Below are 14,039 nucleotides of genomic sequence, written 5' to 3'. Positions count from 1 at the left end.
CAGCCACCAAGCTAAATCCACCCCTTGGTTTTGTAATTGTTGTCTAATTTTAAGTTCACCAATCTCATTTAAAATGTCTTTATAAAATACATTTTTTCCAAGTTAATAAGATTTGGGTATATCAATGCTTCCATTGTGGAGAGCCAGACTAGTATTTTCATATAGTTTTATAATTTATTTTTTTCCCATACATGAAGCAAAGCATTCCTCACATAATGTCTTTGAAAATATCTATGTACTGTACTCCTTCAGTACCATAAAAAAGCATGCCATCCTATTTTAAGATCATGTCCCTCCAATAGTAGTAATCTTCTATGTTTCAAGTTTATCCTTTCTTTTACCCGTGTAAGTATCAATGCCTGATAATATAGTTCCCAATCTAGTAGTCCAAACCTCCCATTGCTTTTAGATTCCTGTTGCATTTTCAGTTTTATTCTTGCTTTTTTCCCTTGCCAGATCAAAATGGTTCTATTTTGTTCTTCAAAGTATTTTTTTTCTATTTTATCGGTATTGTTTCTAATTTTAAAAAAGTAATTTCTGTAGCATATTCATTTTTATAGCACTATTTTCCCTATCAAAGATAAGTATAAGTAAGTATAATCTTTATTGTCATTGTACTTAAATACAACGAAATTGGTAGTTGTATAGTTGTAAGTTCTTTCATTTCTCCAGGTCCAACTTAATTTGTTGCATTAGTTTTATATAATTATCATCTTTAGTTGTTGCACATCTTGCTGTTAAAAAGATGCCTAAATATTTGACTTTCTTTACTATCTGAAGATCTATTTTCTGTGTCAATTCTTTTTTTTATCTGTAAGGTTTTTAACTATTACTTTGGTTTTTTCTTTGCTTATTATCAACCTTGAGACTTCTCCATATTCCTCAATTTTCTCTATCAATTTAGGACCAGTTTCTAGTGCTCTTCTAATATAAAAACTAAATCATCTGAGAATGCTTGTAATTTATATTTTTCTTTTTTAATTTCCATTCCTTTTATTTCTGGATCTTGTCTAATACTTCTGATTAGGACTTCTAGTGTTAATATGAATAGTAATATAGATAGTGGACAGCCTTCTCTTGTTCCTTTTTTAATATTAAAATTTTCTGTCACATCTCCATTCACCATCACTTTAGCTCTCTGTTGTGTGTAAATTGCCTTTACATTTTTCACCAAAGTCCATGCATTTTAATTGTTGCAAAATAAATTGCCAATTTACATTATCAAACTCTTTCTGGGCATAAAAAAAATTACTTCTAATTGTTTTTCACTTTGTATTTCATAGTAGTCCAACGTATCCAAAATTATTCCAACATTGTTTCTAATTTGCCTCTTACCGTATTTTTCGGAGTATAAGATGCTCCGAAATATAAGACGCACCCAGCTTTGGGGAGCAAAACAAGGGAAAAATATCTGCCTCTGCTTCCCAGCAATTTGCCTGTTACACACTGTTTATAATGTTATATTTCAGATTATACTTGTACAGATGCTGTTAAAATTGATGTGCTTTCTGGAAATATAGTTATTCTCTGCTATTTAAAAGAATAGCACTTTTTAAAACAATAGCACTGAGCCTCTTCAGATCAAGCATTTATTTTAAAAAGCTTCTTAATTTTGCTAAGTTGTCTAGAATAATAATAAAGCAGTCTTTAAAAAATAAGTATAATAATTTGAACATTCTATAGGCATTTATAGTTGTTGATTTACCTCCTTGCAGCAAACAGCCTGATTAGCACAAGAAAAAAAATCTGCCTCTGCCTCCCAGCAATTTGCCTAGTGGAGAAAACATCAAGTTTCACTTTCAATTTCTCCTGATCATCAGCTTTTTCAGGCTGCAGGGATTGCTATAGCCTATTGAAGCCTTGCAAGCCCCGTAAATTGCTGGGTGGCAGAGGCCAAAGGGTTGGGGCTGCATTCAGCATATAAGACACACCCAAATTTTCACCCTCTTTTAGGGGAGAAAAAGGTGTGTCTTATACTCCCGAAAAATACTGTAAGTAAAAACCCATTTTGATCAGAATGTATAAACTCAATTAGAAATCTTTTAAATCTTTCAGCGATTATTGAAGCGAATATTTTACAGTCTGCATTTAATAGAGATATAGGCCTGTAGTTCTTTATTTCTGTTAAATCTGAGTCTTCTTTTGGGATCAAAGTAATATAAGCTTCAGTCCACATATCTGGTATCTTGGCTTCTAATAGGACCTCATTATATCCTCTAACATTGACAAACTTAATGCATCTTGCACGTCTTTATAAATTTCTGCTGGTAAACCCTCTGGTGTTTTATTATTTTCTTGCCTTTTGATCACTTCTATTAATTTTGCCACAGTTATTCTTTCATTCAACATATTCATCGTTTCAAAAACGTTTGGTAGATTAGCTTTTTCCAAGTATTGTATTATTTTATCCCCTGGTATTTTTCCATAGTCATATAGCTTCTTATAAAACTCCTGTATTATGTCTTTTTTCCTTTCCGTTTGGTATTGTAATTCCTTGTCCTGTAGTTCACTTATCCATTTCTTCTTTTCCCTTCTTCAGTTTATAGACTAACCATCTTCCAGGTTTATTAACTTTTTTAAAAAAAATGTTTTGTTCTTTTTATTTGTTGTGCCAGTTCATCTTTTTCCATTATATTTAGCACATGTTTAATCATCTCCATTTGTTTTTTTAAGCATATATTTTATGGTTCTTCTTGTAACTATATTTCAAGCCCTTTATATTCTTCCAAAGTCTTTTGATAGTGTTTCTTTTTGTTATTTTTCTTCGCTATATAGGTTATAGCTAATCCTCTGATCTATGCTTTTACTGTGGCCCACACATTCTGTAACGAAGTCTCCCCTTTTCTGTTCTCTTTAAAGAAAAATCCCAGTTCTCTTTCCATCATTTGTATAAATTCTTTATCTTTTGTTTTAGATTGATTTAAAGTCCACCTTACTCTTCTCTTTAATCCCTTCCAACTAATTTTGACTGGGTTATGATCGGCCCATAGGTTTGTTTCTATTTCTATCTCTTGCATGTTTATACTCAGTTCCGGAGTCATCCAAATCATATCTATTCTGGACCAAGATTGATGCACATTAAAATAGAATGTATAGAATATTTCTCTGGATTCATTTCCCTCTATGTGTCTTGTATTGATAGTTCTTCTATCATTTTAACAAAGGTTCTGGGTAAGGTCCTTCTTGTTTTTTTATTTACTTTACTACTTTTGTAATCAAGTCTCCTATAAAACAAATATTTTTTTCTGTTTCAGGTATCTTCTTGTGGAGTTTTTTTTTTTGTAAAATTCTACTTGTCCATTGTTTGGCAACCAAAAGTGTCTGTTTTTTATTTAAAGTCACCGCTACCATCAAAATTCTCCTTCTTCATCTTTAAAGATTTGTTTGGCATTTATTATTTCTTTAACATATAATACCACCCCTCCTCTTTTTTGTTGCAATAGCGAGTTAAATAATTTTACCAGCTTAGAGTATTCCAATAATTTATAATGAAGTTTCTTAATATGTACTTCTTGAAGTGTATTATATCCAATTTTAGTCTTTGCAGTTTTTTGAAAAAAAAATTCATAGGGGGGTTCAGTCCATTTATATTGACTAATAACATCTTTGTTTCTTCTTGCATCGTTTTACTTGTATATAGGTCTTATACTCCTAGTTGCTCTTATTTCTCTAGAATCTTATTTCTCTGGATTGCTCCTTCTCACTCTGCATTTTTTTTTCTCCTTTTCACTCTCATCTTGCTGTAAATATTTTTCTTCTGTCATTGGTACTTCTTGGACTTTATGCACTAATTATCCTCTTATTTCCTGTTCCTCTTCCATATTAAAATGGTTGTCATAAAATTCCATTGCTTTATTGAGTGAGTCTAATCTTTGTCTTTTTTCCTGCCAGGTAACTAATATTCCTTCAGATATCAACCATCTGAAATTTACATTATGTTTGATTAACATTGGAGTCAAGAAATGGTATTGTTTTCAAAGGTCTCTTACTCTCCTAGAAATCTGTTTCAAGGCTACCAATTGTTTCCCCTTGTATTGCAATGGTTCGTCTCTTGCCTTGTTGAGTATCTCATCTCATTGATTTTTTTTCCACAACCTTACATGGACTCTTCTCTTGGAAGCTTATGTCTCCTCGCATAGTTTGTATGAATAGTTTGTATGAATTTATAAATTTAATAAACTAATAAACTGAAACTGAATTCTAAAAATTTCATCAATTTCTATTTCCATTTCCTGCTTGTCTATTCCTAGCACCTTCACCAGCAACTCTTCCATTATCTCCGTTAGGTCCTCTCCCTTCTCTTCTATATTCTGGAATCTCAGGTAATGGGTAGCTTTTTCTGTTTCTAACATTATCACAGTGTTTTCTAGCTCTTTATTTGCTTGTGTCAATTTATAATTTATATAATCCACTTTTTTCTCTACTTGTTCTGATTTTTCTTCCACTTTCTGGATTCTTTGCTCATTTTTTGTTATTATTTATTGGAAATTCTCAAGTTTTTCATCCATATTTTGAATTTTTTCTTTCATCTCTCCCATATTGTTCCTCACTTCCTCTGTCTTTTCTTATCTCACTATGACTTTTTGACATGGATTCCTGTAATGTTTGGAGCATTGCCAATACCTCTTTTTGAGATGTATTTGATTTTTCCAGTTGCAATATATTCTCATCGACCTCTGATTGGATGGGCTTGAGGACACTGATGATGATGCGGAAGATGCCTTCTTCCCTATTCTGGTTATATTTGAAGTTGACATCTCAACAGCTAGTGTTAATTTCTTCTTTCCTTCTTCCCTCTATTTATAAGATAACAATGGATTTTCCACCAATCCTACTAACAACCAAAAGAAAAAAACAAATCAACCAAAAGCTAACCACTGTGGTATCCCAACACTTCAACATCCCACATATTCAATAAAGATAATCCACATATCAAAAGAAAAAACCATATTACAGCTTCAGCTTGTCCTCAATTTAGGTTCAATCAGTCTTCAATGTTTCAGTGTCTCAGTATCACAATATTTTCATATTTCAATATCAAAATTAATTGAGTTCGTAATCCATAGGACCTGCTGTAACACCAATTTTGACTTTTTACTACTACAATCATTTACAGAATCAGTCCACCAGAGAAAGAAAAGAAAAAGAAAAGAAAATCAAACAGGGAAAAGAGAAAGAGGAGAGTTATTTATCCTTAAAATATATTTTGTATTCTATCAATTAATATTTGTAATCCATAGGGCCCACTGCATTCTTGGTCTTTGGTAGTCCAATATTCAAGAAAAAAGAGGGGGGAAAGAGGGGGGAGGCGAAAAAAGGAAAGAAAAAAAAAGAAGAAGAAGAAAAAGAAGAAGAAGAAGATGATAGATATCAAGCTAAACCCAAAGTTTTCTTCTCACAAATACTTATTTGTCTTTTATGTTCTATCAACATTTGTAATCCATAGGGTCCACTGTATCCCCAGTCCATTAGTTGTCCAATGTTCAAAAAAGAAGAAGAAAAAAGGAAAAAAAGAGAAATAATAATAATAATAAAGTATGTCAAGATAAACCCAAAGTTTTCCGCAAGATAAGTATTTGTCTTTTCACTTTTCTGTCATCAACCAAAAATATTTATAATCCACACAGATCCAGAAATAATTTTTCTCTATAGCTGTCCCAATCCTGCTTTTCACACAGTAGTTTCCAAAACAAGGCTTAGTCTTTAATCTATTCCCTAGCACCAGCTCTGGCAGTTCTCAAAATAAAGTATTATCAGTCTTTTATTGAGTCTAACCATTTCAAGGTATTTCTTCTTGTATATACCACCTTTAGCCAGCAGATGGCAGCCTCACTTTCTTTTTCCTTTCCAGTCTAAGTTAGAAATCAGAAAAAGAAAAAAGGGAAAAAGAACTTTCACTAAATATAACCAAAAAGAAGGGTAGAAAAACAACTCAAAAGAAATACATCATATCTATATCTTTAAAAATGTCTTATTAAGGTATTCAGTCCAGTCCTTCTCTTCCAATTAAAAATAGTTATTTTCTTGCTTCACTTTCATTTCCAGTGGGTGTGTAATCCACTCAAAACTTTCACTCGCCACTTCTGGCGTTGGGGGGGGGGGAAGTAATAGTTCCCTCCCTGTTTCTCTCTGGAGTCTCCCTTCTTTACAAAAATATTTTGGTGAATTTAGTTTAAGTTCTGGGTAGAAATTTGGCAATCCTTACCCCAATCCGACACACTGTTTCTTTTCTGCTTTTCTTCACGACTCTTTGTTTCAGCTGTCGGAGCTTTGGTTCAACTATTAACAGCCATCTTCTTCTCCGCCTGTCAGGAAGATTTTCCTGGATCCTGCAGAGTGGCCAGCCATCCACTTGCAATCTATGGGAGCCCTTCCTTTCTTGTCACCCCTACAAGATGACGGTTGGCTCCAAAGAGCCTCCAGGCAGGCAGAAATCAGCTGGGCTTCACAGAGTCCCACTAGCCACAGCTGTTTTACTCCAATAACAAACATTATTTATTGACATTATATTACATTACATTATTGATATTACAATATACTGTATTCTTGTAGTTTGTAATTTTCTCCAGCTTTTATTTATTTAAAAAATAAATGACTACACACAGTGATTCAGAGCTTACAGCAACTAAAAACCCACCCTAACCACCAAATAGGGGCAGCAGATAGCTTTGTTTTAGCTTGAGGTCCCCAAACTCACTGCCAATCCATATTTTCAAGGCATTCCAGAAAAGTAACAAGATGGGAGTCAATCTTATCTCCAGTAGAGTGATATACCATTGACAGGAAGCCATCAATTGCTCTTGGTTCCACCATGTGTAATGGATTGGACCCACAATTTTCTTTCTATTCCACTTTTTCCAGTTATTGCATTCTCTATTATTAAGTGTATATGATCTATAGTAAGAGTCACAGTTTAAGATTAATGAAAACTTAATAATTCAGATCTTAACCAAGACCCTAGGAAACATTGAGATAACATCTAAGAATATAGGCAGCTCCAGGTAGGGTGCCTCTTGTAAAATTAGGGTGTTCAGTACTGAAATACTGATAAATTCAGTATTTACAGATATCAAGGTAGCCTTTAGGTATCTGAGGGTTCCAATCACAATTGGATTTCTTTTCCATAAGTACCCAACTTCAGTCTGCAAGTCCAGGTATTTCTTAATTTTATCCAATTGCTTCTCAATTCTAGCATCACCAGTAATAAAAACATCAATGAACCAAACCTTTTTTTTCTTTTCAATAATTATTATATCAGGTATGTTACAAATAAGATGCCTATCTGTTTGGATCTGAACCCACTCATTTTCCAAAACCTTCTTGACTTAATGGTTGTACTGCAATAGATTCCTCAACTTTTCAAATGTGAATTAAATAAAAATTAAGATGCTTTAAAAGTTAATCCAAGTTGTGCAAGAGGATAGGGGAACTACATTTTTATATTAGACCACAAACACAGAAAATTATATGACCACCCACCCAGGAAATTATGGCTAAGTAACATTTCCAATGAGAAACTACCCCATTATATCTACTATAAGAACTAATGGATTACAATAATGAGATCTGCTTTGTTGTTTAATAATGCAAGATTTATATAAGCAATATAATTTAAATTCAGAATAGTCTTAATTTTGAATGTTTTGCCAAACATATATCCTATCACTGAATATCATACACCTCTACTTTGCATGGTAACTGCAAGCTATGCCAACCTCCTGCTCCATAGTGAATGTATGTGCCATCCTTTTTTCCCATGAAAAGCCAATTGAGCCAATGTCTAGTGTCTGCCAGGCCAAAAGTGTTTCCAAGGAAGTTATCTTTTTCTTCCATGTGTTCTTGCGCTATTCGCTGTGGGTTGGGATGAGGGGATAAAGGTCATGCATGACTAATGTTATTTGCTCAGTTGCTTTTTTCACACTAAAGTTCCGGTAATGGTAGCAGATCCTATATTCCTACAGTTCAGGTGAGAATTTTTTCTTTTTTAAAGCCTGCAGTTTCCAAAGTTAAATTTGTTAGGCTTCCTATAGCAAAACCTCGTTTCCAGACTTTTGTATTGTATGCACAGTATAACCAAGCGAAACACAATAATCTCTCATCTGATTTGCTTTAGCAACCTAGAACTGAAGGTGCTTCAATTAAAGGTTATTATTTGGATTTACTTAATAAAATAAAGTACAGCCAGTACTTAATAAAATACAGCCAGACTTTAACTGATTATTTGCATATTTACCAATTTTTTAAATCCCCAAGGAATTGAGATATAGGTTTCACTTGTTAGCACTATTACATAACCTTTAAAAATCTTTAAAAAGTATGTCTGGAAGGAAAGCAATTTTCATTCAAATGTAATGCTTCTCTTTCAGATACAGAAGATTTTTTTAGTTATATGTGATTTTTAGTTATTAATGATACTATATAAATTTAACAACAGTGGTAATAATAACTAATTAGCAAAAATTACTTCCTTTGCTGTTGATTTTTCAGTGGTAACTTGTTTTTTTACAATTAATTAGTGTAATGTAAACAATAATAAGACAAGGTTCTTTTAACCATAGTTAGATTTACAAACATTAATGGCCTGGTATAGACATAATGCTGAATTATGATATATAAGATAAAATTACTGGCTTTACACATTACGCTTTACCATAGTTGCTGTCAAGGGGCAGGGGAGATTAGAAGATTAAGGCAATTCAACTGAGTATAAAAAATATTGCAAGCTTAAGCTCTCTACAGGAATCTGAGCTACTAACAGTCAAAGCAAATTGGCAGTAGATAAGAGTCAAAGGAATTCAAGATGGGCTGGACCTAGATCTCTTTTTTTTTAATTGAAAAAGTTTTATGACTTAATCTCTTCTCTTGGGCTCAGCCTGGTCATCTCCTACATCACTCCATATTGGCCCCTCTCCTCTTCCATGGGTTCTTCTATGCTGCTTTCCCCTTCCATCATTTAAAGTCTGAGTTCTCGTGAAAATCTGAGTTCTCGGGAAGTTGGCAAGGGTAGAGAGGAGGCAGTCTCAAAGGAATCCTCCTCCCACTCCTCTCCAGGAGCTGGTGAATCAGGTGGTGGTTGCTGTAACACACAAACATCTTTAGAGGGTCCCTCCCTGCCCCTTCTCGGGAGTTGAAGACCAGGTATGGAAGGTGCATCCTAGGTGAGTCTCCCTCTTTCCCCCAGAAGAATGCAGAGGGACTAGCTAACCTCTTCCTCAACCAGTTCCTTTGGTGAAATTGGCAGAGTGCTCATAACTTGGTTGGCCATGGCTTGTCAGGGAAGTGTTGGTGGAATTGACGAACTAAATCAGGGGCATCAACATACCATTCATTTTCCTAGGAGTGATTTGCAACCATGTAGCCTTTCCAATGAATCAAGTGCTAGATGCCTTTGCTTCTTTTCCTAAAGTCTAAGATTTCTTCCAGCTCGTATTCTGGTTCACCCTCTATTATGACTGGCAATGGAGGGTGTTGCTGGGATCTTATTGGGCTTGGGAGGCATCTTCAGAAAGTAATGCTTAATGAAATACTGGCCTTCCCATTCGTGGCAAGGGGGTGAGCTGAGGAAAGGTTAATCTTGACATTTAGTAGCTGGAAAAGTGTTTTCCAAAATCTAGATAGGAATTGCGCGCCTCTGTCTGACCCAAGTACTAAGATCATGCCATGTTAGAGAAAGAGGTTATGTCTTTATGCTTGTGAGTATGCCCTGGTGCAGCTGGATAGCTTCCAATCTCTCAGTGGTTGGTGGTGATTGATGAATTTGGAAATTGGAAGATTTAGGATTGTTGTTGGTTATGGGATCTTTTGAACAGAATACACTGGTTTGCAAGAGAACTGATCTGGCATTAAATTCTTGGAGTCTGGGATGCATTTAATATAGAAATCAAAACATGAGAAGAATTGACTTCATCTGACTTGTCTGGGGGAAAGCTTGGTTTGTTGCAATAGTTCCTATGGTCAGTGTTGACCTCTATGGGAAAACGTGCACATTCTAGGAAGGGTTTCCAGTGTTGGAATGTTGATTTAATAGCAAGGAGTTCTTTATTAAACATGTCGTAATTGCATTGTGGAGCAGACAGGGCACTGGAAAAGAAGGCACATGGCAAGATGTATGCAAAGGGCTGCTTTAACCTTTCCAAGGCTAATTGCAAATTTAATTCTGTTCTTCGTCAGTTGGGTCAGTGGTTTGGATTTATGAACAAAGTCTGGTATAAATTTCCTGTTGAAATTAGCAAAGCCCAGGAAGCATTTAACATCTTTGGCTGTGGCTTTCCAGTCTAGTATAACTTGAACTTTCTGGGAGGCCACCTGGAGGTATATCTGTGTCATCAGGGTCCCTGTGGAGCTTTCTTGGAACTGTTGAAAGGACTGTGTTATAGACTAGAGATAGATGGTGTTATATCCCTCTCCCTTTGTGGAAGGAGGGCAGTTCAGTTTTGACATAGATGGTCTCTTTGACCTCTCTTTCAAACCACAGTCCTTTCTGTCCAAAATGTGGACTTTGCTGTCTTCAAAAGAGTGGCCATTGCCTTTAAAACACAGCTGGGCTGCTGAATCTTGTCCTGATGAGTTTGTTCTACTATGTTGTGCCGCGCGTTTATGAAGTGGTTGTTTGGTTTCCCCAAAGTACAGATCTACACATGGCTCACTGCATTGTACTGCATATACTGTACCTCATTGCTCAGTTTGTTTCTGAGTTATTTATCCTTGGAATGGACAAGCTTCTGCCTTAGTGTATTCTTAGGTTTGAAGTGTGCACATATGTTGTGTTGGTTAAAGATCCCGCTGAGCTTTCTGATATTCCTGCAATGTATGGAATGACAATGTTGCTTCGTTTATTGTTCTCTTCATTGTCTGTTATGGAGTTGCTCCTGTAGGATCTTTTTTGAGATCTGATGAAAGACCATATGGGATAGCTACATGTTCTGAGGGCTCCCTTGATATGTTTTAGTTCTTTTTCTTTAGGCAGGCCTTCAGCTCAATGTTGTGGGGTCCTGATGACTCCTATTTTGTGCTCCAGTGGGTAGTGAGAATCAAAATATAAATATTGACCGGGGGGGGGGGATTCTGTAAACTTCAGTGTTAAGACTTCTGTCTGACAGCTGCACAGTCCAGACAGGCTAAATTATTTTCCTTAACATCTTCCCATGTGAATTTGATGTATCTGTCCACAGAGTTGATACGTTTGGTGAACGCTTCCAATTCCTGTGTTTTGATCTTGACCCAAGTATCGTCCGCATACCTATACCAGTGAATGGGTGGAATTCCTTTGAAGGAGTCTAGGACTTTGGTTTCTACCTTTTCCATGTAGAGATTGGCCACAACAGGTGAACCCATGGCACAGCCGTGTTTTTATCTGTAGAAATCTTCATTGAATTTATTATATATTTATGTATTATTATAAATAACCATCTATCTGCAAAGAGTATAAATCCTTCCATTCCCCACCATCCAGTCAGAGCTGGAGAAGCTTCTTGGATGAGAAGCAAAACATCTTCAAAGAAAAAACAGAAAGTCCAGATGTCTCTTGAAAAAGCATTTTTGGGACAACCATGACCTGGATGACTGAGGAGTTCCAAAGACATTGTTCAAAGGCTAGAACAGCTAGAACAGTTAAAGGTCTTCTAGTCCAATCCCCTGCTCAGGCAGGAGACCCTATACCATTTCAGACAAATGTTTGCCAGGTCTCTTTTTAAAAGCCTCCAGCGATGGAGCACCCACAACTTCTGAAGGCAAACCATTCCACTGCTTTGTTGTTCTCACTGTCAGGAAATTTCTCCTCAGTTTTAGGCTTTTTTCCCCTTGATTAGTTTCCATTGATTGCTTCTTTTCTTGCTTTCTGGTGCTTTGGAAAATAGGTTGACCCCTTCTTCTTTGTGGTAGCACCTCAAATATTGGAACACTGCTATCATGTTGCCCCTACTCCTTCTTTTCACTAGACTATATATACCGAATTCTGCAAACATCTTCATGTGTTTTAGCTTCTAGCTTTCTAATCAGTGGAATTGTGCTGGTTTGGGCTTTTTAAATCATATTTTTCAGTTTGTCAAGCTTCTTGATTTGTTTTCCCCTTTAAGATTTTCATCCATGGTGTCCTTCCCAAGTTCTCTCTAAGTTTTTTGACATCAGTTCTTTTAAAGTCTAAGACAGGGGTCTCCAACCTTGGCAACTTTAAGACTTATAGACTTCAGCTTCGCTGGCTGAGGAATTCTGGGAATTGAAGTCCACAAATCTTAAAGTTGCCAAGGTTGGAGACCCCTGGTCTAGTACATTGGTCTTATTATGTTCTATTGTTTGTGTCTGTATTATATTTCATTCTAACATGGCTTGGTCACTCCAAAATTCCTGCAAATCAACCTCCTTTATAATTTCTTCTCTGTTAGTAAGAATTAGGCCCAGTATAGCATTCCACTAGTTCCTTTCTCTACCTTTTATATGACAAACTTGTCAGCTGGGTTAGTCAGAAACATGATTGATCTCCCTCTTGATGCAGAATTTGTCTCCCACTTGATATCAAGATAGCTAATGTTGGTTGGGTGGCCTGTAATGTATGACAATGGCATCTTCTTTTCTTTTTATATTGACCCATATGCATTCTAAGAGGTTTCATCCTTGGTGTATGCATTTCTGTAAAGTTTACATATAATGCAGTTTCGCCTCCTCTTTTATTAGGTCTCTTTCTTTGAACAGTTTATATCTTTCTATCAGTACATTCCAGTCATGAATTTTATCCCGCCAAGTTATCCTACTTGTTTGGGGGCAATTGGTTTGCTCTCAAATAGCTACTCATAAACTGCTTCTTAACAATTCCAAAACTTTAAAGCCAACATGTGTTCATATTTACTTCTCTTAACTTTCAAATGGTGAGAAAAGAAACTCAGAATCAAGAGGTGAGTTAAAGCAAGAAAAACAATCCAATAAGGGAAAAAATCAATTTCAGAAAAACTAGCATAGAATCAAGGAGAGGAAAAGGCTCAGCCCTTACAGTGGGAAACTGAAGGAACACTTGGCTTTGGAACACATTCTAAATTGACAAAAGGGGGTTGGGCAGAAATTCCCTAACGCAATGGAAATAGCAATACAGAAAGAAAACATTAGATTGCAATCTGCCAAAAAATTTTTTAATTAAAAAGACATTTTTGACTGTAAAACGTAATGGATCAGACGAGCCATGATTTCATTTTGCTAAGCACATACTTAAGCAAGATGGCATACCACATTATTATATATTGAAAAAAATCTAGCAAAGTTATATAATACTTCAATTAATCATAAAGATAGTCAAAGAAGGGAGCAGATCGTCTGACAGATGCTAGCAAGAATAAGTGAGAATGGGCCCAATATAGATATATGGATATATGAGTAGATCACTCAACATTTCAGCATATTAGCAAGGATTTAAGCCTCTATTGTTCTAATAGCAACCTTGTAATGATTGAGAAAAAAGTTAGTGTGATCCATATTATTGTTTGAAAAGACTGTGAATTCTGTTCAATGCTTATTCAAATTGCTTGATTTAGAACTCTTCTGTATCTTTATCTTGAACCTCAGATATTTTTTTAAAAGAAGACTCTGAAAGCCAAAAGTTTCATTATTCATGGTATATTTAACCAGCAAGGCTTCATTTTATTCAGTTTTAATTCAGGTAGAAGTGTTTCTGAAAACATCTTGCTGTTGAACTGTCCATTCATCCCCTGAGGTTACCACGAGCATCAATGGAGACTGTTGTGATTGTAGCTATTGGGGTATTGGCAACCATCTTCCTGGCTTCTTTTGTGGCTCTGGTTGTGGTATGTAGGCAGCGTTACTGCCGACCCAAGGACCTCTTGAGTCATTATGATACCAGGTGAGATAATTTTTCAATTGTGGATTCTAATAATTCATTCACTCACCTAGAATGTTTTGGGACAGCAATTTCCAGAATTTGAAACAAGGATCACCAAAATTAAGGAGTCAAGGCACTGCAGGCACAGCACATGTGAAAGATTCCAAAATGGGAATATCTAATCTATGACTTTTGTTAATAATAAATGACAGTCAAT

The 14,039-nt window shown here is 35.5% G+C and overlaps 1 protein-coding gene across 2 annotated transcripts in view; it reads left to right on the top strand.

The window, feature by feature from the left end:
• TMEM98 (transmembrane protein 98) overlaps window positions 1-14,039 on the top strand; it is a 31,598-nt gene that overhangs the window by 2,491 nt on the left and 15,068 nt on the right. Inside the window, exons 1-2 of one of the 2 annotated variants that reach the window (XM_081971035.1) lie at window positions 7,929-7,966; window positions 13,632-13,843. In XM_081971035.1, coding sequence (XP_081827161.1) covers window positions 13,713-13,843 — 131 coding nt within the window. In that variant the 5' untranslated portion in view covers window positions 7,929-7,966; window positions 13,632-13,712. Of the gene's footprint in view, window positions 1-7,928; window positions 7,967-13,631; window positions 13,844-14,039 lie in introns of those variants that run through there. The other variant, XM_081971034.1, reaches the window with a different exon arrangement.

Source organism: Natrix helvetica, assembly GCF_964273705.1.
Source record: "Natrix helvetica genome assembly, chromosome: Z".
In the NCBI taxonomy this organism is placed as follows: domain Eukaryota; kingdom Metazoa; phylum Chordata; class Lepidosauria; order Squamata; family Natricidae; genus Natrix; species Natrix helvetica.
This window is presented reverse-complemented; position numbering and strand designations above follow the sequence as displayed.